The sequence below is a fragment of the Lobosporangium transversale genome, assembly GCF_002105155.1.
Source record: "Lobosporangium transversale strain NRRL 3116 chromosome Unknown BCR41scaffold_7, whole genome shotgun sequence".
Taxonomy (NCBI): Eukaryota; Fungi; Mortierellomycota; class Mortierellomycetes; order Mortierellales; family Mortierellaceae; genus Lobosporangium; species Lobosporangium transversale.
The window spans coordinates 519305-546710 of NW_019028985.1; the positions used below are offsets into that span (position 1 = coordinate 519305).

General features: G+C 42.0%; 8 protein-coding genes across 8 annotated transcripts; 3 read left to right on the top strand and 5 right to left on the bottom strand.

Moving 5' to 3' along the window:
• Positions 1–3241: 3241 nt before the first annotated feature.
• Positions 3242–4216, bottom strand: BCR41DRAFT_348249 (hypothetical protein). The gene has a single exon (XM_022023253.1). The coding sequence runs from the start codon at positions 4102–4104 to the stop codon at positions 3292–3294; it is 813 nt and encodes a 270-aa protein (XP_021884178.1). The 5' UTR covers positions 4105–4216; the 3' UTR covers positions 3242–3291.
• A 5115-nt stretch (positions 4217–9331) lies between these two features.
• On the bottom strand, positions 9332–10388 carry BCR41DRAFT_222402 (hypothetical protein). The gene is made up of 2 exons (XM_022020016.1): positions 10170–10388; positions 9332–10041 (listed from the first exon to the last, which is right to left on the bottom strand). Exons 1-2 carry the CDS (start codon positions 10187–10189, stop codon positions 9372–9374), a joined length of 690 nt encoding a protein of 229 aa, XP_021884179.1. The 5' UTR covers positions 10190–10388; the 3' UTR covers positions 9332–9371.
• Positions 10389–11103: 715 nt separating this feature from the next.
• On the top strand, positions 11104–11982 carry BCR41DRAFT_348255 (hypothetical protein). Its single transcript, XM_022023254.1, has one exon. It carries the CDS (start codon positions 11120–11122, stop codon positions 11930–11932), a length of 813 nt encoding a protein of 270 aa, XP_021884180.1. The 5' UTR covers positions 11104–11119; the 3' UTR covers positions 11933–11982.
• A 3727-nt stretch (positions 11983–15709) lies between these two features.
• On the bottom strand, positions 15710–17643 carry BCR41DRAFT_348258 (peptidase M50B-like-domain-containing protein). The gene is made up of 4 exons (XM_022023255.1): positions 17339–17643; positions 17079–17151; positions 16245–16621; positions 15710–16100 (listed from the first exon to the last, which is right to left on the bottom strand). The coding sequence occupies exons 1-4, from the start codon at positions 17416–17418 to the stop codon at positions 15854–15856; spliced, it is 777 nt and encodes a 258-aa protein (XP_021884181.1). The 5' UTR covers positions 17419–17643; the 3' UTR covers positions 15710–15853.
• Positions 17644–18051: 408 nt separating this feature from the next.
• On the bottom strand, positions 18052–20014 carry BCR41DRAFT_348261 (hypothetical protein; the record flags this gene model as incomplete). The annotated part of the gene is made up of 1 exon (XM_022023256.1): positions 18052–20014. A coding segment is annotated over exon 1 (1666 nt), but the record flags the coding sequence as incomplete, so codon positions are not given.
• A 2478-nt stretch (positions 20015–22492) lies between these two features.
• BCR41DRAFT_348265 (ribosomal protein S6e-domain-containing protein) lies at positions 22493–24001 on the top strand. Its single transcript, XM_022023257.1, has 3 exons — positions 22493–22524; positions 22876–23239; positions 23640–24001. Exons 2-3 carry the CDS (start codon positions 22991–22993, stop codon positions 23925–23927), a joined length of 537 nt encoding a protein of 178 aa, XP_021884183.1. The 5' UTR covers positions 22493–22524; positions 22876–22990; the 3' UTR covers positions 23928–24001.
• An 864-nt stretch (positions 24002–24865) lies between these two features.
• BCR41DRAFT_301180 (ubiquitin-conjugating enzyme/RWD-like protein) lies at positions 24866–25837 on the top strand (the record flags this gene model as incomplete). The annotated part of the gene is made up of 4 exons (XM_022020610.1): positions 24866–24924; positions 25157–25289; positions 25473–25620; positions 25740–25837. The coding sequence occupies 4 exons, from the start codon at positions 24866–24868 to the stop codon at positions 25835–25837; spliced, it is 438 nt and encodes a 145-aa protein (XP_021884184.1).
• Positions 25838–26160: 323 nt separating this feature from the next.
• BCR41DRAFT_348270 (Endoribonuclease L-PSP/chorismate mutase-like protein) lies at positions 26161–27224 on the bottom strand. Its single transcript, XM_022023258.1, has 4 exons — positions 27057–27224; positions 26856–26956; positions 26444–26572; positions 26161–26341 (listed from the first exon to the last, which is right to left on the bottom strand). Exons 1-4 carry the CDS (start codon positions 27175–27177, stop codon positions 26240–26242), a joined length of 453 nt encoding a protein of 150 aa, XP_021884185.1. The 5' UTR covers positions 27178–27224; the 3' UTR covers positions 26161–26239.
• Positions 27225–27406: the final 182 nt, after the last annotated feature.

Genomic DNA, 27406 nt, shown 5'->3' on the forward strand with positions numbered 1-27406 from the left:
GGCGGCGAACGAACAGACGTCAAAAAAAGAATAATGAAAGGTGAGGGCTGGACAGGGCTCTTGCATGATTTTTCTTTCTTACAAGGCTAACGATTTTTTTTTTTTTTTTTTATTTTTCATTCATTCTCTCTGTTTAATCCGATCAAAAATCGATCAATGAAAAAACTTGTTTGTTGTTGTTGCAGGCAGTTGCGGTTGTGTTTCAATGCTTTTCTTTGTTTCTTCCTTCTTCTCCTTTGTATGTATTATATATATGGATATATATATATATATATATGTGTGTGTATATGTGTTATTCTTTATTGCTTCTCTCTTTTGATGATCCTAAAAGAAGAAGAAGAGGAGGAAGAAAATGGTCAGTCAACAAAATACATGAGTTGTGTGCTCCATGTCGGTTTATTATTGTTATTGCATGTTAATGTTATTTACCTCTTTCGGTACAATATCCGCGCACGCAGCGTGCTTTGCCTGTTGTCTCTAATTAAATGTGCATATTAAAAAAAATGTGAGAATGTGAGGATGTGAGGATGTGATAATGTGAAAATGAGTTTATGGCTCTTTATCATATTAAAGTGCCCTTCTCTCTCTTATATTCTTCTCTTTCTCATATCCTTCTCTCTTGCAATCTCTCTTTTCTTGATTTCGTTTAAACTTTCATTTCTTCATGCTCTATGCCGTTGGGGGGTTTTTTTTATTTTTTTTTTTATGATTGTCGCCCTATTTGCTTGCTTACTTGCGTTTTTTTTTGTCGCACAGGTCGAACCATAGACCAAAAAAAAAAAAAAAAAAAAAAACATCTCATTTCTGGTGCACGCCTTGGTGCAGCATGGCCTTGCACATGTTTACAGTAATGGAGAGATCAGAGGCTTAAAAATTATATACATATACAATCGACTCTGTCCAAGTGCTAACTGCAACGACCCCTTCTACCCGCATTATATTTATGTATATATTATTTAGCGCATAAATTGAATACAATCAAGAATCAAGAAAAAAAAAGCTTATCAAGTGCGGACTGATGAAGGCATTTCTGTATATCCCATGCAGACGGCAATGCTTTATTTGATCAACAAGCAAACATCTTTGTGTCTTGATCCTGGAATTGCTAGAGCAGAACATCACCGCTGATCAATTTTAGGATTGACTGAGATCATGGATATGAAGGCTTTGATGCTTAAACGTTTTCGGACTCACTAACCTACTCACATAACTACTGAAAGTTCATATTAGGATTTTCTTGATATTTCTTGCAGAGATTAAAGCTGTGTGCCTTTGCCAAGGCGCCAGGGTACTGGAGAGGGGTTGCGAAGCATTGATGCTTCATGAATGTGAGATAAAAGAAATAAAATAAAATATGAGTTTAAATGGAATGACCACTTCAAGTAAAAAACCTCATAACTGCTACCCTGTCTACGTGCAACGCAAAAGGCCCGTCTAAGACTTTGCACTTAGCGAGAGCAAACTATATTTTAATTCATTTACACTTGGAGTAACGAATCGTTACTCTGGCGTAGCCACTTTATTTTAGTTGGAGTAACGATTCGTTACTCCAGCATAATAACCTCTCTATTTCGTGGAGTGACGATTCGTTACTCCAGCTTAGACACCTTCTCATTCAGCGTAGACACCTTTCTTTTAGTTGGAGTAACGATTCGTTACTCCAGCATAATAACCTCTCTATTTCGTGGAGTGACGATTCGTTACTCCAGCTTAGACACCTTCTCATTCAGCGTAGACACCTTTCTTTTAGTTGGAGTAACGATTCGTTACTCCAGCATAATAACCTCTCTATTTCGTGGAGTGACGATTCGTTACTCCAGCTTAGACACCTTCTCATTCAGCGTAGACACCTTTCTTTTAGTTGGAGTAACGATTCGTTACTCCAGCATAATAACCTCTCTATTTCGTGGAGTGACGATTCGTTACTCCAGCTTAGACACCTTCTCATTCAGCGTAGACACCTTTCTTTTAGTTGGAGTAACGATTCGTTACTCCAGCATAATAACCTCTCTATTTCGTGGAGTGACGATTCGTTACTCCAGCTTAGACACCTTCTCATTCAGCGTAGACACCTTTCTTTTAGTTGGAGTAACGATTCGTTACTCCAGCATAATAACCTCTCTATTTCGTGGAGTGACGATTCGTTACTCCAGCTTAGACACCTTCTCATTCAGCGTAGACACCTTTCTTTTAGTTGGAGTAACGATTCGTTACTCCAGCATAATAACCTCTCTATTTCGTGGAGTGACGATTCGTTACTCCAGCTTAGACACCTTCTCATTCAGCGTAGACACCTTTCTTTTAGTTGGAGTAACGATTCGTTACTCCAGCATAATAACCTCTCTATTTCGTGGAGTGACGATTCGTTACTCCAGCTTAGACACCTTCTCATTCAGCGTAGACACCTTTCTTTTAGTTGGAGTAACGATTCGTTATCACAGGCAATTTGATCTGAAAATGAATTTCAACATAATCGCGGCCTACATATTTTACTTTTCAAGTTTGCATGTGGCATTCATTTTTTTTTTTTAATCCATTCTGTGTGGTCTTTATTTTATATATTTCTCTCTCTTTACCTCTCTTTCCCTCTCTTTGTCTTTAAGCTCTTTAGCTCTCTATTCATCAATTACATTGTGATTGCCCATTTATTTTCGCTTTTTGGATCCTTATTTATTTGTTTGGTCAATTTAATATTGCTACCTTTGTATTCTAAGCTTGCTTGCTTCAAGGTCGTTTCTTTTGACTTCCTTTGTCTTTCCCTGTGTTTTTGTACTCTTTTTCTTGTCATCTCCTACTTTGTTATTGCTTTTTCTTGTCCTATCCTGCTAAATTCTTGCTTTTTGCCCATCTCCCTGCCTTTTCATGGAATTTCTACTCTTTTTCTTGTCTTTTCGTTTCTTTAATGCTTCGATGAAAGAAAAGTAGTCTGTATATACACATGAGGACTTTGATATATGTTGAGCTAGATGTGTCGAACTAAGCTTCATAAGGTTGAAGGAGTGGAGCGCAGATTGAACCTTGTCTAGGATTAGCGCGAGAAGTCTAAAGCTCCGGAAGTTGAAGTCGTAATGCTTAGACCACGTGAGCTTGGATACTCTCTTTTCTGGTTAGAAAAACTGAAGGAGGTCTAGAGAAATGAATGCTTGTTCTCTTTCGACTTTTGTTTTCCGTGTGTCCAAACCTTGCATCCATCTTAACTTTATTTTCATTCCGCTCATCTTTTCAATCATCCTCTGTCAAGATATAATTTATTTCTTTTGAGCAACGAGCCTTTACTATCAGGTTCGGCATCTACGTAGGTTCTTCTAGTATCATACGGATCCGCTTTTCAACCGCTTTAGTCACCTTGCCCCTGTTCACATCAGAGATCTCACTTTGCAACCTTCCGGCAATCTCTGTAAGACACTTGCTAACGTCCTTGGAAACCGGGACCTTCTCCTCATCTACCATCACTGCAAGCATCCGATTAACAGCGTCAAGGATCTCACAACCTCTGTCGTTATGAGCAAAAGCATCGGCAACACATCTCTCCACTTCGGTCTTAACAAGCTTATGGTTGGTATACAGTTGATAAAACACGAAAGCGGCAGCCTTGACGCCAGACCATACCCCGTTGATCTTGTATTCCCACAGTGTCTTCAAAGTGGCAGGCATAGTCTTGTAGAAGTTGAACTCTACGCAGGCAGCAGCATAGGTCTCGAATGTTGACTGCACGTGAAACTTGGATCGTGTCTGCCGCTCCAGGTTGTTGAAGGAGTCTTCACTTCCATTCTTTCGGACCCAAACGTGCGAGCTTCGGTGAGGATAGAAATCTGGGTTGTGGGGACCCACAACAACCTTACCGTTTGTCAAGATAACAGCCAGTGTCACCAAGGCGTTCCATCCGAGCGTCCCAATCATAACCTTGTCCGCGTTGTCGTGCCGCGAGTTGACCACGCTGAACGGATTACGCCCTGGCAGGGCAACATCTTGGCCATGTGCATCCTGACTCGGAAGGCGACCGTACACCTCAACCTTGAGAGCAAGAAGCACCGCGTCGCCTGACTGGATCAAGAGACCAGCAAGCGTCCTTGCAAGAGACTTACCGTTGCTACCAAAAGGCATACGCCAAATACCATCGTGCAAGCGAAATCACTATAATAATTTTGTGCAACATAGTATTTCGCCCATATTTCTAGAGCATTCCTTGCAACAGGATATTAACTAGTATAAATAGGTCTACTTTTCTATCTAGTTCTGTAGCATAGTTCCCCCTGAATAAAGATACCTTTATTGCACCCTTAGATCCCCCTAGAACACTACCTTGACTTTTGCATTGGTAGCAAAGGAAACCACGACCACACCCAGAGAACTACAATTACCATTGAATTTCACCCCTCGCCATGGAACACTTGAATAACGCCCTTTCGTCCATCGATCTTCCTCTGAACATTCGCGAAGCCATAGCTACTGCTTTTAATCAGGCCCTCTCTACTGCTAAAGCCAACGAAGCCGCTGAGAATGACCTAGCCAGAACCCTCGCCACGGTCCTAAAGCCACAGAAGCCTACGCCTTACGAAGGAGCTATTAACGCTGTTGCAGCCTTAAACTTTGTCGACAGCCTGGAGGAGTATTACACTATTGTCACACTCACGCCATCCAAATGGGTTCGATACGCTGTCCTCAGTCTCAATGGCGAAGCCAAGGCATGGTGGAGAGATTCCGGGTTGAATCTCGATACACCTTGGGCTGACTTCCGTAAAGCATTCCTCCGTCAGTTCACCCCTCCAGATTCTGCGAATGCAGCTCGCCGAGCGTTGGATAAACTTCGTCAGGGAAGGATGAGTGTGGCAGAATATACGAGCAAGTTTAGAAGCCACCTACGTCTGGCTACAAATCTCGACAAAGACTCTGCTTTGCAAAAATACATGCTAGGCCTTGAGCCTGAAACAAGCAAGCAGGTAAGACTTAGACAGCCAGAGACGTTGGACGATGCCATTGAGCAGGCGACCATTGTCCACAGTATTCTACATCCCATCGATGCCACCCCTGTATCCGCTACCCCGAACGCCTTATCACCCCATCATGAGAATAATTCTGGCCCTACACCAATGGATCTCGATAACATGAGAATGTTGGTTGCCAACCTGTACACCTCTCTCCATCAGCAACGACCAAACAGAAACCACTCCAAGCCAAGCTCGCTACCCAAGCTCACAGCAGCTGAACGAGAACGTTGCGTTCGTGAGGGGCGTTGTTTCAGATGCCGGAACCGAGGTCATAGAGCCGAACAATGCCAACGCACCTCTGTCTTTAATATAGAAAACAATGACCATACGCTTTCTGAGTCGGGAAAAGAGGAGGGCGAGCAGTAAACCAGGCCTGCCTCGCCCCCTCTAGCCCCAGCCTTCAAGCCCTGGATAATAGAGGGCATGGTCAGTTACAGTTGATGACTACAAATAAAAATCCTTTGTGCACAAATATAACATCCATGCCCCTTTCTGATCACTCTATTGCTCCCACTGCATCTACTTCCTTACATCTACTCTCTAAGTATTCACCTCATCCTGATCCCCATTCCCCTACTCATTCCTCATTGCTAAAAAACAATCCCCTCTCCGACCCTATTTTCCCCTCCACTGATCCTTTCACTGTTTCCACTTCACTCACTTCCACTCATTCATCTACCCCTAGTTCATCCAATCGCCACTCCCATTGTCGTAACGAAATTCGCCTTCAATCCTTCAGCCTTACCTATGACAAACATAAAAACTCTCGCCGACTCCTTACTTTCATTGGAGCAGTGAATGGTCGACCTGCGCGCATTCTTGTAGATGGAGGGGCCGAAGGCAATGTCATAAGTTCCTCTTTCTGCGAGAACACACATGTTCCGCTAATTGAGGGTAGACCCATTCCTGTCATTCTTCCCAACGGTACCGAGACAATTGCTCAGCACACAGCCACGTTCACCCTCGCCCGCAACGCGTATCAGGATAAAATCAACGCCATTGTTTATCCTCTATCCAAATACGACCTAATTTTGGGTAAACCATGGCTGACGGATATCAACCCTCGCATCAATTGGCGAACAAATGATCTGCATTTTGAATACCAAGGTACCCCGGTCTTGTGGCCTTGCACTGGCATCGACAGGAAGCCTAGACAGCGATCTTCCGTCATATCTGCTCTTAACTTCCTTACCGTTGCCTCGGAACCTGATGCCTCTGTATTCCTCGCCCAAGTTCGAGTTCCAGTACCTGTCTCTAGCAGTAGTTCTGAACTACCGGACTCTATCAAGCAAATCGTTCAAGTCGAATTCCCTGATGTCTTTCCTACAACACTTCCCGATGGCCTTCCCCCTGACAGAGGTGATAGCATGCGTATAGAGACTGACCCTTATGCTGACCCACCTGTCCGACCTGTCATCAGATTGTCGATCGCTGAGCTTGATGAACTGAAGAAGCAGCTAACTGATCTTTTACAAAAAGGATTAATCTCACCGAGCACCTCACCATACGGTGCTCCAGTCCTCTTTGTGAAGAAAAAGGATGGCTCGCTTCGAATGTGTGTTGATTATCGGGGCCTGAACAAGATCACAAAGAAAAACAGGTACCCCTTACCACGGATCGATGAATTGATCGACAGATTCAGAACAGCTAAATGTTTTACCAAGCTGGATCTACTCTCGGGCTATCATCAAATGCGTGTCCATCCTGATGATAAACACAAGACCGCGTTCCGAACTCGCTATGGCCACTACGAGTTTAACGTCGTACCTTTCGGTCTTACAAATGCACCTGCAGCGTTCTCGACTATGATGCGTAACGTACTTGATCCACTTCTTGATAAATGTGTTGTTGTGTATCTCGATGATATTTTAATTTACTCCGATAACGAGAAAGATCACTTAGAGCACATCCGACAAGTACTCTCCCTCTTGCGTCAAGCTGGGCTTTATTGTAAATTATCCAAGTGTTCCTTCATGCAGGAAGAGACTGAGTTCCTAGGCCATGTCATATCCAAGGATGGACTCAAGACGAATGGCGGACTTGTCAAGGCAATAAGGGAATGGCCAGTACCAACAACCCAACGACATGTGATGCAATTCCTTGGTTTGACTAATTTTTACCATCAGTACATTTCTCATTACGCTGATATTGCTCTTCCCCTCACACAATTGTTAGGCTCCAATAAGGAATTCCACTGGGGAAAATCTCAACAAGACGCCTTTGAGACTTTGAAAAGAGCAGTGAGCTCAGCACCAGTTCTTAGGATATTCGATCCTGCCCTCTCTACAGCAGTCGAAACAGACGCTTCAGGCTTTGCAATTGGTGCTGTCCTGTTCCAGACGGACCAAAATGGTGAATCACGACCAGTAGCTTTTACTTCACGTAAGCTCAACCCAGCGGAACGCAACTATCCTACACACGAACAAGAACTGCTGGCTGTGGTGCATGCTCTGAAGACATGGCGATACTACCTTGATGGTTCTCACTTTGTCGTTTATACCGACCATGCCACTCTACAACATTTTCCTAGCCAGCCGAACTTGACTCGCAGACAAGCAAGATGGATGGAGTTGCTTCAAGAGTATGATTTCGTATTCAGGTATAAACCTGGTAAAGATAACGTCGTCCCTGATGCTCTTTCACGAAGACCGGACCTCAAGGACTTGGAGGCTACACCTACTACTTTGAACTCCTTGGATATCAATCTAGACCCTGGCATTCGAAAACAACTAGCCAGTTGCTACCTACACGATCCAATTCTAGGTCCCCTCGTGCATCAGTATAAGGATGCCTCTACCTCGGATCGTTACTTCGTGGTGGATGGTCTACTCTGGATCAACGCTGGACAAGGCCCTCGCCTCTGCATACCCAAGGACGACGGACTCCGTTCACAACTCTTGCATGACGCTCACGACGCTCCTATATCAGGCCACTTGGGATTCGATAAAACGTACAGTAGCATGCGACGAACATATTTTTGGCCACGCATGGCGAGGGATATAAAAAAATACATTGCTTCCTGTGAGCAATGCCAGCGTAACAAGCCTTCACTAAAGCCTCCTGCAGGGCTTTTCCAACCTTTGGCAATTCCAAGCCAACGATGGGATACTGTAACAATGGACTTCATTGTCAAGCTTCCGAAGACAGCCAGAGGTTTTGACGCGATTACGGTCTTTGTGGACAAACTGTCCAAGCAAGTTCATTTCTGCGCTAGCCGAACTACCGACACTGCCTCTGATGTTGCACGACTCTTTTTCGACAATGTTTTTAGACTGCACGGCATGCCTCGGACAATTGTGTCAGACAGAGATTCACGTTTCACCGGCAAGTTCTGGACAACGTTGATGAAGCTCATGGGCACCAAACTTAACATGTCTACTGCCTTCCATCCACAATCAGACGGACAAACAGAGCGCGCCAACAGAACATTAGAAGAAATGCTCCGCTCTTACATATCGTACAAGCAAAACGACTGGGATCTTTTACTGCCTATGATGGAGTTCGCATACAACAACTCTGTCAATCCTACGACAGGCTTCTCCCCATTCTTTCTGAACTATGGTCACCATCCACTAGTCCCTGGATCTCTTTTAAAGCCACCTGATACCAATGTTCCGGCTGTCAGTGATTTTGTTCGAACCCAGTCGATGAATTTGGCGCTAGCTCAGGATGCCATCATCGAAGCGCAGAATAGGCAAAAGGCCCAAACGGACAAAACTCGCAGGCCTGCTACGTTTGCTGTGGGTGACATGGTGCTCTTAAGCTCGGAAAACATCTCTGTCGCGGGACATAAAAATAGGCCGTCGCAGAAACTAGAACCTGAGTACATAGGCCCTTACAAGATCATTTCGAAGGTCAATGAAAATGCCTACAAGCTGGAACTACCGCCTGACATGCATCAGCATCCAGTCTTTAATGCCGATCTGCTTCGCCCCTATATTGAGTCACCTCGTGAATTCGGCGACCGCTTACCACCACGCCCTGCCCCCGAGCTTGTAGATGGAGAAGAGGAGTATGAAGTCGACAAAATCATTGACTTCAAAATGTTTGGCAAAACTCCTAAGTGGCTCGTTCTTTGGAAAGGCTATCCATTAGATGAAGCCACTTGGGAAACAAAATCTTCGCTCGCAAACGCTAAAGAGGCGCTTGCCGTCTTTGAGGCTTCAAGAAAAACAAGATAATAGGTTTCTTCATGACGGGAAGGATGCAAGCGAAATCACTATAATAATTTTGTGCAACATAGTATTTCGCCCATATTTCTAGAGCATTCCTTGCAACAGGATATTAACTAGTATAAATAGGTCTACTTTTCTATCTAGTTCTGTAGCATAGTTCCCCCTGAATAAAGATACCTTTATTGCACCCTTAGATCCCCCTAGAACACTACCTTGACTTTTGCACATCGCCACTCTCGGCTACCTTAAAATCTTCACCATTGACCAGACCGCCATAACGATGCGCTTTTAGCGCAACCTCCAGCTCAACGTCCTTGACCTCGGACTCACACCGTCGCTTGAGGGGCCGTACATAAGCTACTGAGCCGCTCTGTAGCCGCTTGGTCCCACTCGTCAAGAGGAGAGCGAATGCCCTGCTACCGTCCTCAAGTCTTAGCTCAGCCGGCTCAAATATTTCCTGACTGCATCGAGCAGTCGCAGCGTGCTTGGTAATATCGACGAGTTCTTTTTCAAACTCGACCAGGGCCTGCTCTTCACTGTCTGAATCCTGCTTCCACGACAGACAATCGCATGAATGTGCGCACATCTGCTTTACCGAAGCGCACTCGTGGCCGCAGTGTGGACATGGGAGTGGGTACGACAACTCACTCAGCCCCGTACAACGCCCTAGATGCTTAGATAGTCCAGGACGCGACCCAAAAGACGACGGGCACCATGAGCACTTGAGGGGATGTATTCTATTTTTTGAACCGTCGTGGCTCTCATGCTTGTGTTTTCGGAGACTGCCCAAGCTCTTCATCACTTTTCCACAAAGAAGGCAAACATGCTTGTCGCCTTCCGTAGTGTCAAGGACGCCCTGACTGCCATCGACGACATTACTAATGGGTAGATTGTCAGACATTGTGAGAATGAAGAGTGAATGCAAAATACAGAATACAAATGATTCCCAAGTAACACTTTATCCTCTACAGTGGAATCATGGGTCCAAGGAAACAAGGCGTCATACTCGAGTAAAGATACTTTCATGGAAAGAAAGGGGTGTGCCCTTTGAGCGACAATGCATGAGTCAAGAGTGGATAGAGCGCATTGGGAGGGACGGGAGAGCGGGACGAAAGAGCGGGACGAAAGAGCGGGACGGAAGAGTGGGACGAAAGAGCGGGACGGAAGAGTGGGACGGAATTATTCCCGGCACGTTTGCACTGTAGAGGATAAAGTGTTACTTGGGAATCATTTGTATTCTGTATTTTGCATTCACTCTTCATTCTCACAATGTCTGACAATCTACCCATTAGTAATGTCGTCGATGGCAGTCAGGGCGTCCTTGACACTACGGAAGGCGACAAGCATGTTTGCCTTCTTTGTGGAAAAGTGATGAAGAGCTTGGGCAGTCTCCGAAAACACAAGCATGAGAGCCACGACGGTTCAAAAAATAGAATACATCCCCTCAAGTGCTCATGGTGCCCGTCGTCTTTTGGGTCGCGTCCTGGACTATCTAAGCATCTAGGGCGTTGTACGGGGCTGAGTGAGTTGTCGTACCCACTCCCATGTCCACACTGCGGCCACGAGTGCGCTTCGGTAAAGCAGATGTGCGCACATTCATGCGATTGTCTGTCGTGGAAGCAGGATTCAGACAGTGAAGAGCAGGCCCTGGTCGAGTTTGAAAAAGAACTCGTCGATATTACCAAGCACGCTGCGACTGCTCGATGCAGTCAGGAAATATTTGAGCCGGCTGAGCTAAGACTTGAGGACGGTAGCAGGGCATTCGCTCTCCTCTTGACGAGTGGGACCAAGCGGCTACAGAGCGGCTCAGTAGCTTATGTACGGCCCCTCAAGCGACGGTGTGAGTCCGAGGTCAAGGACGTTGAGCTGGAGGTTGCGCTAAAAGCGCATCGTTATGGCGGTCTGGTCAATGGTGAAGATTTTAAGGCAGCCGAGAGTGGCGATGGTATTTGGCGTATGCCTTTTGGTAGCAACGGTAAGTCTCTTGCAAGGACGCTTGCTGGTCTCTTGATCCAGTCAGGCGACGCGGTGCTTCTTGCTCTCAAGGTTGAGGTGTACGGTCGCCTTCCGAGTCAGGATGCACAGGGCCAAGATGTTGCCCTGCCAGGGCGTAATCCGTTCAGCGTGGTCAACTCGCGGCACGACAACGCGGACAAGGTTATGATTGGGACGCTCGGATGGAACGCCTTGGTGACACTGGCTGTTATCTTGACAAACGGTAAGGTTGTTGTGGGTCCCCACAACCCAGATTTCTATCCTCACCGAAGCTCGCACGTTTGGGTCCGAAAGAATGGAAGTGAAGACTCCTTCAACAACCTGGAGCGGCAGACACGATCCAAGTTTCACGTGCAGTCAACATTCGAGACCTATGCTGCTGCCTGCGTAGAGTTCAACTTCTACAAGACTATGCCTGCCACTTTGAAGACACTGTGGGAATACAAGATCAACGGGGTATGGTCTGGCGTCAAGGCTGCCGCTTTCGTGTTTTATCAACTGTATACCAACCATAAGCTTGTTAAGACCGAAGTGGAGAGATGTGTTGCCGATGCTTTTGCTCATAACGACAGAGGTTGTGAGATCCTTGACGCTGTTAATCGGATGCTTGCAGTGATGGTAGATGAGGAGAAGGTCCCGGTTTCCAAGGACGTTAGCAAGTGTCTTACAGAGATTGCCGGAAGGTTGCAAAGTGAGATCTCTGATGTGAACAGGGGCAAGGTGACTAAAGCGGTTGAAAAGCGGATCCGTATGATACTAGAAGAACCTACGTAGATGCCGAACCTGATAGTAAAGGCTCGTTGCTCAAAAGAAATAAATTATATCTTGACAGAGGATGATTGAAAAGATGAGCGGAATGAAAATAAAGTTAAGATGGATGCAAGGTTTGGACACACGGAAAACAAAAGTCGAAAGAGAACAAGCATTCATTTCTCTAGACCTCCTTCAGTTTTTCTAACCAGAAAAGAGAGTATCCAAGCTCACGTGGTCTAAGCATTACGACTTCAACTTCCGGAGCTTTAGACTTCTCGCGCTAATCCTAGACAAGGTTCAATCTGCGCTCCACTCCTTCAACCTTATGAAGCTTAGTTCGACACATCTAGCTCAACATATATCAAAGTCCTCATGTGTATATACAGACTACTTTTCTTTCATCGAAGCATTAAAGAAACGAAAAGACAAGAAAAAGAGTAGAAATTCCATGAAAAGGCAGGGAGATGGGCAAAAAGCAAGAATTTAGCAGGATAGGACAAGAAAAAGCAATAACAAAGTAGGAGATGACAAGAAAAAGAGTACAAAAACACAGGGAAAGACAAAGGAAGTCAAAAGAAACGACCTTGAAGCAAGCAAGCTTAGAATACAAAGGTAGCAATATTAAATTGACCAAACAAATAAATAAGGATCCAAAAAGCGAAAATAAATGGGCAATCACAATGTAATTGATGAATAGAGAGCTAAAGAGCTTAAAGACAAAGAGAGGGAAAGAGAGGTAAAGAGAGAGAAATATATAAAATAAAGACCACACAGAATGGATTAAAAAAAAAAAATGAATGCCACATGCAAACTTGAAAAGTAAAATATGTAGGCCGCGATTATGTTGAAATTCATTTTCAGATCAAATTGCCTGTGATAACGAATCGTTACTCCAACTAAAAGAAAGGTGTCTACGCTGAATGAGAAGGTGTCTAAGCTGGAGTAACGAATCGTCACTCCACGAAATAGAGAGGTTATTATGCTGGAGTAACGAATCGTTACTCCAACTAAAAGAAAGGTGTCTACGCTGAATGAGAAGGTGTCTAAGCTGGAGTAACGAATCGTCACTCCACGAAATAGAGAGGTTATTATGCTGGAGTAACGAATCGTTACTCCAACTAAAAGAAAGGTGTCTACGCTGAATGAGAAGGTGTCTAAGCTGGAGTAACGAATCGTCACTCCACGAAATAGAGAGGTTATTATGCTGGAGTAACGAATCGTTACTCCAACTAAAAGAAAGGTGTCTACGCTGAATGAGAAGGTGTCTAAGCTGGAGTAACGAATCGTCACTCCACGAAATAGAGAGGTTATTATGCTGGAGTAACGAATCGTTACTCCAACTAAAAGAAAGGTGTCTACGCTGAATGAGAAGGTGTCTAAGCTGGAGTAACGAATCGTCACTCCACGAAATAGAGAGGTTATTATGCTGGAGTAACGAATCGTTACTCCAACTAAAATAAAGTGGCTACGCCAGAGTAACGATTCGTTACTCCAAGTGTAAATGAATTAAAATATAGTTTGCTCTCGCTAAGTGCAAAGTCTTAGACGGGCCTTTTGCGTTGCACGTAGACAGGGTAGCAGTTATGAGGTTTTTTACTTGAAGTGGTCATTCCATTTAAACTCATATTTTATTTTATTTCTTTTATCTCACATTCATGAAGCATCAATGCTTCGCAACCCCTCTCCAGTACCCTGGCGCCTTGGCAAAGGCACACAGCTTTAATCTCTGCAAGAAATATCAAGAAAATCCTAATATGAACTTTCAGTAGTTATGTGAGTAGGTTAGTGAGTCCGAAAACGTTTAAGCATCAAAGCCTTCATATCCATGATCTCAGTCAATCCTAAAATTGATCAGCGGTGATGTTCTGCTCTAGCAATTCCAGGATCAAGACACAAAGATGTTTGCTTGTTGATCAAATAAAGCATTGCCGTCTGCATGGGATATACAGAAATGCCTTCATCAGTCCGCACTTGATAAGCTTTTTTTTTCTTGATTCTTGATTGTATTCAATTTATGCGCTAAATAATATATACATAAATATAATGCGGGTAGAAGGGGTCGTTGCAGTTAGCACTTGGACAGAGTCGATTGTATATGTATATAATTTTTAAGCCTCTGATCTCTCCATTACTGTAAACATGTGCAAGGCCATGCTGCACCAAGGCGTGCACCAGAAATGAGATGTTTTTTTTTTTTTTTTTTTTTTTTGGTCTATGGTTCGACCTGTGCGACAAAAAAAAACGCAAGTAAGCAAGCAAATAGGGCGACAATCATAAAAAAAAAAATAAAAAAAACCCCCCAACGGCATAGAGCATGAAGAAATGAAAGTTTAAACGAAATCAAGAAAAGAGAGATTGCAAGAGAGAAGGATATGAGAAAGAGAAGAATATAAGAGAGAGAAGGGCACTTTAATATGATAAAGAGCCATAAACTCATTTTCACATTATCACATCCTCACATCCTCACATTCTCACATTTTTTTTAATATGCACATTTAATTAGAGACAACAGGCAAAGCACGCTGCGTGCGCGGATATTGTACCGAAAGAGGTAAATAACATTAACATGCAATAACAATAATAAACCGACATGGAGCACACAACTCATGTATTTTGTTGACTGACCATTTTCTTCCTCCTCTTCTTCTTCTTTTAGGATCATCAAAAGAGAGAAGCAATAAAGAAAAACACATATACACACACACATATATATATATATCCATATATATAATACATACAAAGGAGAAGAAGGAAGAAACAAAGAAAAGCATTGAAACACAACCGCAACTGCCTGCAACAACAACAAACAAGTTTTTTCATTGATCGATTTTTTGATCGGATTAAACAGAGAGAATGAATGAAAAATAAAAAAAAAAAAAAAAAAATCGTTAGCCTTGTAAGAAAGAAAAATCATGCAAGAGCCCTGTCCAGCCCTCACCTTTCATTATTCTTTTTTTGACGTCTGTTCGTTCGCCGCCGCCCTTCGCCCCCTCCTCGTTCGCCTCCCTCCTATCCCGTTTTCTCCACATCACCACACGCCTCGCTCTAATCATTCATATTTATATACATACACGTAAAGAGCTATGTTAAAGTATCCTGATCCAACCCTCTGGGCTTTGATACAAGCTTTTTGATTCGACACATTAGCCTCTGTTTTCTCTTTCCTGCCCCCCTTACTTCTTCCTCTTCTTCCTCTTCTTCCTCTTCTTCTTTCTTTCTATTCCCTATTTCTTCTTCATAACGTTACTGACGTGTTTCATTTGTTTCCTTTTTTGTTTGCGTATTTTTCTTTTTCTTTTTCTCTGCTGTGTTGACGCGTTCAGTTTTGGATTCGCGTCTCTCTCTCTCTCTCTCTCTCTCTCTCTCTCTCTCTCTCTGTCTCTCTTTCCTTTTCCTTTCCCCCCCTCCATCCCCTGTCTTATAGTCCCCTACCTGTTCCCCCTTCTTTTAAAACGTTTTGATCAAAGAACAAACAAAATAAAATAAAAAAGTGGGATTATCACTTTTTATTTACTTTTTTAGAAAACAATAAAGCACAAAGCGTCTTGTCGTTATTGTTAATGTAATCATGTGAGATTATATACCCAAGACACAAATATACAGATCAATGCACATATAAATATATTATACAATATATAGCTACTGCAAGGGAGACTAGAGGAGGATTGGTAATGGTTTTAACTATAACCCTGGCATTCTTTTTATCATATGTCATAGTGACAAATACATTCATATATATATATTTATAATATATACGTGTGTCTGTGTGTCTGTGTGTGTGCGTATTATAAATATTCATCTGTTTATTCTTTTTTTTTTTATTTCGTTCTTGGTTGCATGTGTATTTACTGTATATAAATATCTACAAAATAAAAAAGACACTCGCAAGAAGGTATAGAAAGTATACAATAGTAAGAAAAGGGTCTTGATAGTCTCAATTTTTTAGTTTGTTCCGGAGTTTGAAGCACCGCCCGAGGTGCCTCCTGTGCCATCATCCTTGAATGCTGCTAGACCTGCAAGGACTGCACCCACGAGGAAGATCAGCGAGATCAGCAACCAAATAAAACCCCATCCCTGTGCAGGAAAGATCCCGTACTTTTCTGCAAACTGCTCTGCATCCGATCCATTCGACTTTCTCAACACTAGCATATCCAAGATCTCCAGTATACTGTAAATGCAGCTCATAACCCTATATATATATATATATATATATATATATAAAAGAAAAAAAAGGTCAACATCTCATCCATTTCCTTTAGCCCTGAATAACAACAACAATAATGGCAATAGTCCATATTTCAGTTTTAACAGTCAGAACAGCAAAATGGCTTACCCAAGGAAAAGTGTGAAATACTTTAGATATCTTCCACCATCCAACCACCACAAGAATCCCACGATGCCTGCAAAGAATAGACTGATTCCAAAGGCCAACAGGTTCCTTGCCCAGAACATCGTCAAGACCAAACAGACAATCAACATGATCGCTGCACCTTTAGAGGCCGTCACATTGAATCCACAGAACACCAAGATCCCTCCCAATAGCGAACTTCCTAAATAACCCGCAGGCAATGCTAAACATTGTGTCCTCCTGTTGCCCACATACGTTGTCAACCCTCCCAGATTAGGATCCACTGTGATCGACTTGACTTTTCCTCCGCTGACACAGGCCATACACGCGTGTCCGAATTCATGTAGTCCGATCGTCACCAACTATTTCAGAAAGAAAAATAAATTAAAAGATTAAAATTGTGTTTAGCTTATTTGTTCTCCAATGAAATAAAAAGAAATAAGTTTGATCCTTATTGGATTCATTTCCAGGCACAAATATGATTAAAGATCCCAGACCAAAAAGTAGAAGAAAAATAAGAAAAGCAAAAAACAAAAAAAAAAAAAAATGGAGTGCGGAGATGGGTTGAATCAGTGATCAGAACTCTAGCCCAAACCTCGAGGAAGGTTTAGGCTGTAGCTTTTGTTCCTGTAACGAGCTTATATATTAATAATAATATTATCACTATTGCTGTTGTCCATGTGTGTTGTCACGTACTTAATAGGGGGTGAGATAGGGAGGTTGGAGAGAGGCGATTTGAACAGAGCAATCAAGTGACTAACTGCCCATTCTCTTTTTTTTTTTAAAAAAACTTTTTTCCTTTGTCTTTGTCTGCCTCACCTTGAACGGGTATAGAAGGTGCTTCAAGATCGGCATTTGCCATAAAAGTAAAATGCCAACCATATATCCTCCACTATTATTATTAAAAAATAAAAAAATAAAAATAAAAGTTACTTCGTGTGAGTTGTTGGCCCGTTCTTTAGATCACTCTCTATATGATGATGATGATGATGATGATTACTATTATTATTATCATCATTATCATCATTATCATCATCATTATCATTGCCATTGTCATTGCCATTATTGTTGCCTCTTACATAATCCAGAGGGTAGTAACCTGCTCCTTCGTAGGCTCCAGAATATGCCCAGAATTGCCAGAGCTCTGAACAGGCGCCATTGGATGTCTTTCTTTTTCCTCTCTTTTAATTACTTGTACTTGATGAGCGATAGGTTGAAGGAGTAAATGATAATGCGATATTAAAGGTGCGCGTAAGTTTACAATGTATTAATATGCAAGGAGTAATAAGAATGGGATAGTCTGGAAGAAATAGTCAAAGAAAAAGTAATAAAAAAAAAGTGATGAGGAGTGACGATGGAAATGAATGACGAGGAATGAAAGAAAAGAAAGAAGAAAAGAAAAAAAAGAACCTGCCAAACGGGTGAAAAGGACAGGTAAGTAGCAGGCTGTAGGCTACAGGCCACAGACAACGCAGCGGTCCAAGTTGGGATGGTGCCACAGAAACTTGTTCCTGGGCGAAAAGACTCCTGCTGTCTCTTTCATTTTCTATTCTCTCTTTCTCTTTTCTCGTATTCTCTTTCCTACTTTCCCTTTTCGTCTCTCTCTATTTCTCTCTCTCTCCGTTGGTCGTTGCTCTAGTGATTCTAGTTATCTTTCATTGATCCTATTGACGTAGTGTTTGTGCATCATTTTATTTGGCATGGTCATAATAAACAAAAAGTAAATTTAGAATGACATCAGGCTGTGTTCTTCTGGGCTGTGAGTACAAAGTCCATTTTTTTTGCTTTCCTCACCAACAAACTTTCCTCACCAACAAAAATCCTTTTTTCCCTCTTTTCTCTAAACTTTCTTCTATTAAATAACGCCATCAATTATTTTTTTTTTTCCTCCCAACTTTCTTTCTTTTAGGTCACTACAGGGCTTGCTGTGCCCATAGCCGCCATTGTCTGCTGTGGCTGTTGATCAATCTGAGCCTGCTCCAGTGGTTCATCTGGCAGATATGCTGCTGATCCTCCACTACCACCATATCGACCCAAATAAAATGCCACCAAGTCCTTTTCTCCTGTCCTATCATTATGCTGGATCATCAACTGATAGGTTTTCTTGCGTTGAATATCTTGTTGGCCCCAATCCTTGATCCCTAAAGCTTGTAGTCGGCGATGCATCCGATCTGTATACTTTGTCAAAAACGCAATCTTGTCTGTACGATTCAAAATCGGCCGCGGTGATTGTAATGGCAGTGCTTGTTTTGATTCATTCTGCAGCCCTTGGTGTTGTTGCTGCTGCTGCTGCTGCTGCTGCTGTTGTTGTTCTTCTCGTTCTTGCTCTTCTAGCTTCTTTGCTTCTTGTGGTTGTCTACAAGTACCCGAATCATTCATTGATCCTCTTTGTGCGCCATCATGTAATGGTGGCAATAGCAAGGGATCCTGTGTAGAAATAACAGAATTACTAGGTAATCCATCATTACTGACGCCGCTATTACTGTTGCTTCTACTGTTGCATCCGATTTGACCCTCACCTGATTCACACCGAACTGGACTATACCATCCTCTCTCTTCTTTTATCTTGTACGATGTGATACTGGCGACAACTCCAGTACAGGCACTAGCAATGCCTTTGTTCCTCATATCTGATACCATTGAAGACCGCGTCAAATCCCTAATGTAATTTGGTACTAAATGTCCATGGCCACTATGATGGTCACAGCTCTGTTGCCCTGAAAATGCACATCGGTGTGACAATGAGCTTGCAGGGACCTGGTGATCATTAGACAATCCAAAAGCATTACTATCTCCACCTTCTATTCCTCCCTCTTCTTCTTCTTCTTTTTCTTCTTCTTCAACATCATCATTGCAGTCAATGCCCTGATCGTCCGAAAACTGTCCTTGCTCATGCATTGTAACTTTCTTGGAAATGGTTCCTTCGCTATCGGCTTGAGTATCCCTTTCCTGTAATGACGACCAACTGCAACAACCTTTCATCTTATGGAACTGCTCAGACCTCTTAGCTTTGTGACAGAAAGCAGCCGTTGCTGTGGTAGGAAGTAACTGCATACGAGATGAGGATGGGGAGAAAGACAATACAGAAGGTTGTAGATCAGGAATAGGCGTTATATAAGGAAACGGTAGTCGTGGGGATGGCGCTGATGGCAAGGATGATATAGACGGTGATGGCAATTGTGATATAGGCAATCCAATCATCCAACTAAGCTCGTGAGAACGGCTCAAAGAACGACATCTGCGACTAGCATTTATGGTTTGTGTTCCTTTATCAAGAGAACTGTCCTTGAGAATATTTCCGGTTAAAGGAGAGTGGCGGTTCAGACGATTCCGCTTGTGTGAAACACACAACTGTTGACGTTGCTGCTGCTGCTGTTGTTGCTGACAAGCATCGTGATGGATGGCACTAGGCACCTGTCCATCATATGAGATTGACCTCCTGGATGGTCGTTGAACAGGGAAACCTGGCTGGCAATTTAATTGTACTGAAGTGTCTGAACCTTCTAAACTGTTGCTGTTACTATTACAGGTCTTCATATTCTTGACATCGTCAGCAGTTGTTGAGACAGGCTCCATCGACTCATCATATGTCTGCGCTTGGGTTGGATTCAACAGGGGTTCTGATGTATTTTGGGCCACCGGTGGTACGGATTGTTGATCTGCAATGTCACTTGCTCCACTTAGGACCAAAGCGTTCGTTGAAGAACTAGATGACTTAATAATAAATCCCCCAAAATAAATAAAAAAAGTCAAACGAAAGTTAGAAGAGCTTTTTTTTTTAGGGTGCATGGTATATCATAATAGTAATGATCGAACCCCCTGCCCTTCTTTTTTTGTCATTCCCCTTCATCCTGGTGTTTTTTCTATTCCTGCCATTTACCCTGCAGATGCTATAAAAAAAAAAAAAAAAAAAAAAAAGAACTCCAGATGCAACCCAAGCTAAACTAAAAAAAAAAAAAAAAAAAAAAAAAAAAAAAAACGCCCAAACTTACTCCAACGTGGGTTTTATCCAGAGCGTAGAGGACACCTAACATACGAACAGCGTCTCCCTTAGCTTGTCGTCGTGCCTTTTCTACTGCTTTATGGTGTTGAAGGCTTTCCAAGCGCTGGATATCTACACTGGTAGAATTGTTTTGATCTCCATTGGCCGTGATCGTTTTGTTCTGATTGAGATGAAATGTATTCTGTCGCAAAAGTGGCTTCTGATGTTGTTGTCGTTGTTGATGTTTTCGCTTCTCTTCTTCCCCTTCTTCTTCTTTCTCCTTTTGAAGCCTCAACGGAGAATCCGCAAAAAAATCTTCAAAAATTCGTTCCAACAACAATGGGGCTCTGATCTGCATGTTGGCCAGATATGCAAAAATGATGATGGACCCCGATTCCACTGATAGGCGGTACCTGGCTTTTAAAAAATGAACTATTTCCGCTGGATGGAAGAGATATCGATGCAGGCGGGAACAAGTGCGCGCAAGATATGAGTATTCGTGCAAAGCCAAGTCACAGGCAATCCTGGAGAGGATTTCTGGAGGGAGCGTGGATAAAGTGGGTTCACATCGGAATGAGACAAAAGGTACGATGCCTTTTGATTTGATAGTAACAGCAGATGAAGAAGAAGGAGGAGAAGGGGAAGAGGTGGGGATGGAGGAAGTAGAAGAGGAAAGGGGAAGCGAAGGGGATGAAGAAAATAATGATGAAGAGGAAGTGGAGGACGAAGATAAGGGTGTGACATAATTAAGGCAATCTGTGCCGAAATCAGCTTGAGGGTTCATGATTTGGGAACAGGGCTTGTTTTAGTAAAAGAAAGAGAGAAGGAGCAAGGGGGATCAAGGATGATAATGACAATGCCAATGGCTATGACGGAAGATAATACAAATAAAAGTTAGCAATGCAGCAAAAGAAGAGGTAAGTAGAAGAAAAAGGATGAAGGAATTGTGACAGAAAAAAAAGTAAAGGTGATAAAAAGAAAAAAAGGGCCGTCACAAAAAAATGGCATGTGTAAGATGTCCGTGCACTCGTGGAACGATCAATGTTTTTTTTGGATCAAGAAATTTATTGATATTGTGGTTCTCGGAAAGAACAACATATTCACTCATTACGTTCAAATGCCTGTTGTTGAAGCATTTGGATCTAAAAACCGCAATTACTATGACGGTGGCTCGATGTTTCGCTCACTATTACCAGATCTCCCATTAACACGTCTTTTCTGCACGTAATGTTTACTGCAAAGAGTTACCTTCCTCACTTTGGAGGTACTTGTTCTTTACCAAGTCTTTAAACTTCTTTTCTGTTTCCTTCTTTATAAATATTAATGAATGAGTGGTCAAGCTCTATATATGTATATTTATTCATACACTTGACACACCAGAATGAGTGTTTCGAATCCGCCTATACTAATGATAGATCAAATAGGTTTTAATTAAGTCGCGTTCAATCTGTGCCACCAAAATGGAAAAAGATACTTTGTGGCTTGGCTCCTCGATTTTACATTTCGTATTAAATTTCAGCAACGGTGTGTCCCAAGTTTGATCTTTCTTTTTGCTGGCCTCTCAATATGAAGGTGCGCATATTATGTGACCTATAAATTTTTTCCGCCTTAGTCACGTGTGAATGTCTTTCCGTGCTAGACCCATGGAAAACCCACTCCTACTTCAGGACTTGAGGCGAAACAGAGAAACCTCCCCCTATCATGGATGGATGCAACAATATGCTCAACAAACCATCGATCCATCTGCCCAAAACTACTCGTCGTCACCGTCTATCTTCAGCTCTTATCATCACTTACAGTATCTAAAATGAAGAATTCAGAAAAACCAATCATACGAACATCAGATGAATGGCATGTAGAGCCTCTGTTCAACAATTGTCAGTATTCTATCGCTTTTTTTTCTTTCAATGGAGATTGATATTTAGCGGCGCTCAAGGGATGATGCTAGGCAGCTAGTGGCTATTGCAGAGACTTTACAAGGAAGAGGGGACTCTGTATCTCGACTGATCCAAACTCTCACTAAAAAGCCAAGGAACATGATTTCATCTAATCTATCAGATCTAATAAGATCTGATCAACTTTCACTCTTTCGAGATGATTTCTCAGGAATCAGGAAATTCTCTATCACTCATTCTTATCTTTCTGGAGACAATTCATCAAAAGAAATCACTTTTTTGGGATGACTGAGTACTCATGTTTTTTCTTCTTTTTTATCTAGTTGAACATTGCCAACCCAGCCACTGGCTGCCAGAAGACCATCGAATTTGATGATGAGCGCAAGACGTAAGGCTATTTTTTTTCCCCAAACAATTTGGAATTGGCGACATTGGAAGGAGAATACTACTTTCAAAAAAAACCCCCTCCCTCTCCCAGCAATCAGACAATCGACTGGTGTACAGTGTCGCACTATGTTGCTTATACCGTTACTGGTAGCATCTTATTTTCAATATTCAACAAAAGTCACGGCTTTAGCTTTTTATTATATTTATTTATTTTTATTGTTGCAGGATCAACCTTTTATCACCAACCTGCGGTTATATATCCTATATCCTATATCCTAAATGAAGGAGGCAAATAGGCTTATTGACTCTTCTTCAATACTTTTATCTCTGATTGCTTTTATACTTTCTATAGTCGCATTTTCTACGACAAGCGTATCTCTGCTGAGGTCGCCGTCGATTCCCTCGGCGATGAATTCAAGGGCTATGTCTTCCGCATCACTGGAGGCAACGACAAGCAGGGTTTCCCCATGAAGCAGGGAGTTCTCCTCCCCTCGCGTGTCCGCCTCTTGTTGTCCAAGGGCCACTCTTGCTACCGCCCTCGCCGCACTGGTGAGCGCAAGCGCAAGTCCGTCCGTGGATGCATTGTTGGCTCCGACATGTCTGTCCTCTCTGTCAGCATTGTCAAGCAGGGTGAGCAGGAGCTTCCTGGCCTTACTGACACCACTATCCCCAAACGTCTCGGACCCAAGCGTGCTAACAAGATCCGCAAGTTCTTCGTACGTAAACTTTTTTTTTTTTTTTTTTTTTTTGTGATTGCGATGACTTGTGAGTGTCAGGAGCCTATTTTATTTATCAACAGAAGATCATCAATTACTCGGGAACAAAAAAAAAGGAAAAAAAGAGTCTGATCGACGTTCAAGACATCTGATTTAACACTCTACGGGACCAATAGACAACAGTTTCTTATTCGTTTCCCCAACAACTCGAGATAATTCAGTGGACAACATAGAAAGATTGGCATAGAATTCACAAATCCTTCTTGAGGAAGAAGTTGGATTTAAATTTATGATTGGAGCGGCATACATCAAGATGCTTTACAGGCAAATAATGTGTTTATTTCTCAAGATGCTAATACCAATCCATTTGCTTTTATGTATATACATTTAACCATTGTAGAACTTGACCAAGGAGGATGATGTTCGCAAGTTCGTTATCCGTCGCGAGGTGCAGCCCAAGAACCCTGAGAAGAAGCCTTACACTAAGGCTCCCAAGATCCAGCGTCTTGTCACTCCTATTGTTCTTCAGCGCAAGCGTCACCGTTTGGCTCTCAAGAAGCGCCGTGCTGAGAACGCCAAGGAGGCCGAGGCTGAGTACAAGGCTCTTCTCGCCAAGCGTGTCAAGGAGGCTGCCGAGAAGCGTCAGGAGATCAAGAAGCGTCGTGCTTCTTCCCTCCACAAGGCTTAGAACCAAATAAAAACGAACCCTCCTTCTACCTCACCTCTATTCAAATAAATCGACGATCTTGCAACATAGGTCCATATTATTTGTTGTAGTTTTTTTTTTTTGTTGTTGCCATTATTCTTGGATGTGTTCTCGTATTTGGGATAGCCTATGATTGTTATTATTATTACGCCATTGCGCCACTCTCATTGTCGTTCACTTCGGATGGGCGAATTGAAATGATGTTAGATGCAGATCACGTGCCTCGTTGAGCGAAGGAAGCAAAGGAACCTTTTTTTTTTTTCTCTGGAAAGAAAAAGAAAAACATTTTTATTTCCCTTTTTCCTTTTCCTCTTTCTTCAATCGCCTTCTCTCCTCTCTTCCATTACAACCATCACATACAACGAACCCTTAATCCACACTAATTTGTGTACAACCTTCATTCCAGTGGTCATATTCTATCCACCCATTTCATTTCCATCCATTATTCATATATTCTTTTATCAGGCTTTCCATTATAAAAAACAAACTAATAAACAAAAACATGAGCTCTTCCGAAGCACGCGCTACTGTCCAGAAGAAGAAGACTGCCGCCAGCGCTGTAAGCAGCAGCACGAAGCGGTATGTCATTAAATAAACTCTTCTTTTTTTTATTCCCTTCAGTTTTGTCTTTTCTTCATTCTTGCTTCCATATCACATTTACTTTTTTTTTATCTCGTTTTTCAACATGGCTTGCCTTACGAGCGTAGCAAAAAAAAATAAAATCTCTAGAACTGAATTCTCAAAATGAACAAACATTTTTCTCATCTCCCTTACCCCTTCTCTCTCCTCAGCCACTGTTGTTTGTGTGCAACAACCTATAAAGAAATGCGATGCGCAGGACTTGATAATCTTTTTTTAAAAAAAAAAAAAAAAAGTGCGAGTACCTTCTCGACCCGGGAACTAACATGTTTTTTTTTAACATGTATAGCATTCAGAAGGAATTGGCAGAAATCAATTTGGATCCTCCATGTAACTGCAGGTACGACAATGAAATTTTGCCACCAAAATTTACATTTTTTTTTTTTTTCCTCTTCTTTGCTCACTATTCAATGCTTACTACAATAATCAAAAATCAATCAACATACTTTTGCTCTATTTCGTCCATTGTGTACGAATTCGCCCTTTTCATGTTGAGAGGCCCTTTTTATTCCTGTGTGCTAATGTTTTATTCTTTTTTAAAAAAACAAATAAATAAATAAACATCGAAATAGTGCTGGACCAAAGGGAGACAATTTGTACGAGTGGGTGTCGACAATTATGGGCCCTAGTGGCTCGCCATATGCTTCGGGCATCTACTTTCTGGATATTCACTTTCCTCAAGAGTATCCCTTCAGGCCACCAAAAGTATGGCATACGGCATTTTTGTAGCTTTGTGACAAAACTGCATTATTGTCTTTTTTTTTCTGTTCTCTTCCCTTCCTCTCGACTGTTACTTTTTTAAAATACTTCAACTATGAACAATTTGGGATTGTTCCTTGTAATTATGTCTTTTTTTATCGTTAACCGCTAATCTTCATTTAAATGTAGATTGTTTTCCGTACTCGTATCTACCACTGCAATATCAATGCTCAAGGCCAAATCTGTTTAGATATCCTGAAAGAAAACTGGTCGCCTGCTTTAACCATCTCGAAAGTTCTCCTATCTATCTGTTCTCTTTTGACAGATGCCAATCCACGTAAGGAATAACATGCATTAAAGCCTACGGAGTATTTTTTTTTTTTCCTTCTTAAAAAGAGCAATGATTCTTTTTGTATATTGATAAACCTTTTCTTTCTTTTCCTTATTTCTACAAAGATGATCCTCTGGTTGCAAGCATTGCTCATCAATATCTGAATGATAGAGAAGAGCATGATCGCATTGCAAAAGATTGGGCGAAGCGCTATGCTAGTTAAAAGAAAAGAGGCTTCATACTGAGAGGCAGAGCGTGTCGATCTGGCGTAACAGAAACACCATTTCTTTTAACTAGAAAAAAAACACACACACACATTGTTATTACAGGAAGCTGGTAGTTGAAGTTCATGCCAATCTTTTGTTTTGTTTGTCCAGATGTTACACGTTAATGTTATGGAAATCAATAGGGAAAAGGGAAAAAAAAAAAAAAAACGACAAAATGCTTTTTCAGCGTGCAAGCTCAATTATAATAATAATAATAATAAAAAAAAATAAAAAAAAGTTCATGACATGATGAGGCATGTATGATGAATGAAGTCAAAGTGTTTGTATTGAGGGCTTGTCCTTCATTTCTATGAGTAAAAGGGATCAGAAATGGGATTTTTTTTATTTTATTTGTAACTCTACTTGGAAACAGTGGCGATACATTCAATCTCAACTAGGACGTCCTTAGGAAGACGCGCCACTTCCACACAGGAACGTGCAGGGAGAGCTCCACCGAGACGCTACAACGGATAAAAAAAAGAATGAGAAAAGAAAGAAATAAGTTTAAAGGGCAATTTTTTTTATTTTTTATTTCCGTTTTTTATTTTTTTAATAACATATACCTTGCTATAGACTTCATTGACAATAGTAAAGTCATTCATGCTTTTCAAAAAGACAGTAGACTTGACGATCTGACCGAATGAAGAATCGGAAGCCTTGAGGACTTCGCCCATGTTGGTCAAGACTTGTTCCTAGCAAATATGAGCAAAAGAAGATTGAGTTTAGCTAGTTAGTTAGCTAATAAAATAACTACCTTGTTTCCGTTATTAATTTAATGGCAATGGCGATGGTAATGGTAACGGCAATGAGAACGGGGATTGGAGGAGGAAGGAGAGAGAGGGGGGGGAACACGTCGAAGTATTCTCTCTTCGCCCGCTCCTTCCTTCTCCGAGAAGATCCGAGTAAAAAAAAAAAAATCTCCATTGAACGCCAGTATTTTTTTTTGTTGGGGACTAAAAAAAAAAGACTTCTTACAGTCTGTTCCTTTACGCCTCCAGGAATCACTTCGCCATTGGCGGGGTTGACAGGAATGCAACCTGAGCAAAAGACGAAGCCGTTGGCAACAATAGCTTGTGCTATAAAAAAAAAAAGAAAGGGAGAATTAAGGACGAGGCGTGATTTAATGAAATTTAATGATTCGTGGGAAAAAGTGCAATTAAAAAAAAAAATCTTTACAGTAGGGACCGATGGCAGCAGGTGCAGTAGAAGTGCTCACAATCTTGTTGACAGTTGCTGTGGACATGGGACGAATCTGGTTGGTGATGGCAGCCAGACGACGAATGGCAATGAAATTCATGTCTGTTGTTGTTGTGAGGAAATGAGAGTGAGGAATGTGAATGTAAAAAAAAAAAAAAAAAAAAAAGAAAAGAAAAAGAAAGAAGCTCTTTTTTTTTTTCTCTTGTACATACGGACACACACCTCAGACGCGTCCAACAAAGCAAATGAAAAGACTTTTTTTTGATATGCAAACAATGCCACTCAAAGGGTGGTCTTTATTTTTATTAGTGATAATACATGTAAATGAC

Coding starts and splice junctions, on each gene's coding strand:
- BCR41DRAFT_348249 (XM_022023253.1), bottom strand. CDS start 4,104: ATGCCTTTTGGTAGCAACGGTAAGTCTCTTGCAAGGACGCTTGCTGGT.
- BCR41DRAFT_222402 (XM_022020016.1), bottom strand. CDS start 10,189: ATGAAAGTATCTTTACTCGA. Junction 10,042..10,169: donor ATGAAAGTATCTTTACTCGA/GTATGACGCCTT, acceptor TCTACCCATTAG/TAATGTCGTCGATGGCAGTC.
- BCR41DRAFT_348255 (XM_022023254.1), top strand. CDS start 11,120: ATGCCTTTTGGTAGCAACGGTAAGTCTCTTGCAAGGACGCTTGCTGGT.
- BCR41DRAFT_348258 (XM_022023255.1), bottom strand. CDS start 17,418: ATGGCGCCTGTTCAGAGCTCTGGCAATTCTGGGCATATTCTGGAGCCT. Junction 17,152..17,338: donor GTTACTACCCTCTGGATTAT/GTAAGAGGCAAC, acceptor TAATAATAATAG/TGGAGGATATATGGTTGGCA. Junction 16,101..16,244: donor TATTTCACACTTTTCCTTGG/GTAAGCCATTTT, acceptor ATATATATATAG/GGTTATGAGCTGCATTTACA.
- BCR41DRAFT_348265 (XM_022023257.1), top strand. CDS start 22,991: ATGAAGCAGGGAGTTCTCCTCCCCTCGCGTGTCCGCCTCTTGTTGTCC. Junction 23,240..23,639: donor ACAAGATCCGCAAGTTCTTC/GTACGTAAACTT, acceptor TAACCATTGTAG/AACTTGACCAAGGAGGATGA.
- BCR41DRAFT_348270 (XM_022023258.1), bottom strand. CDS start 27,177: ATGAATTTCATTGCCATTCGTCGTCTGGCTGCCATCACCAACCAGATT. Junction 26,957..27,056: donor TGCTGCCATCGGTCCCTACT/GTAAAGATTTTT, acceptor TTTTTTTTATAG/CACAAGCTATTGTTGCCAAC. Junction 26,342..26,443: donor TCAATGAAGTCTATAGCAAG/GTATATGTTATT, acceptor TATCCGTTGTAG/CGTCTCGGTGGAGCTCTCCC.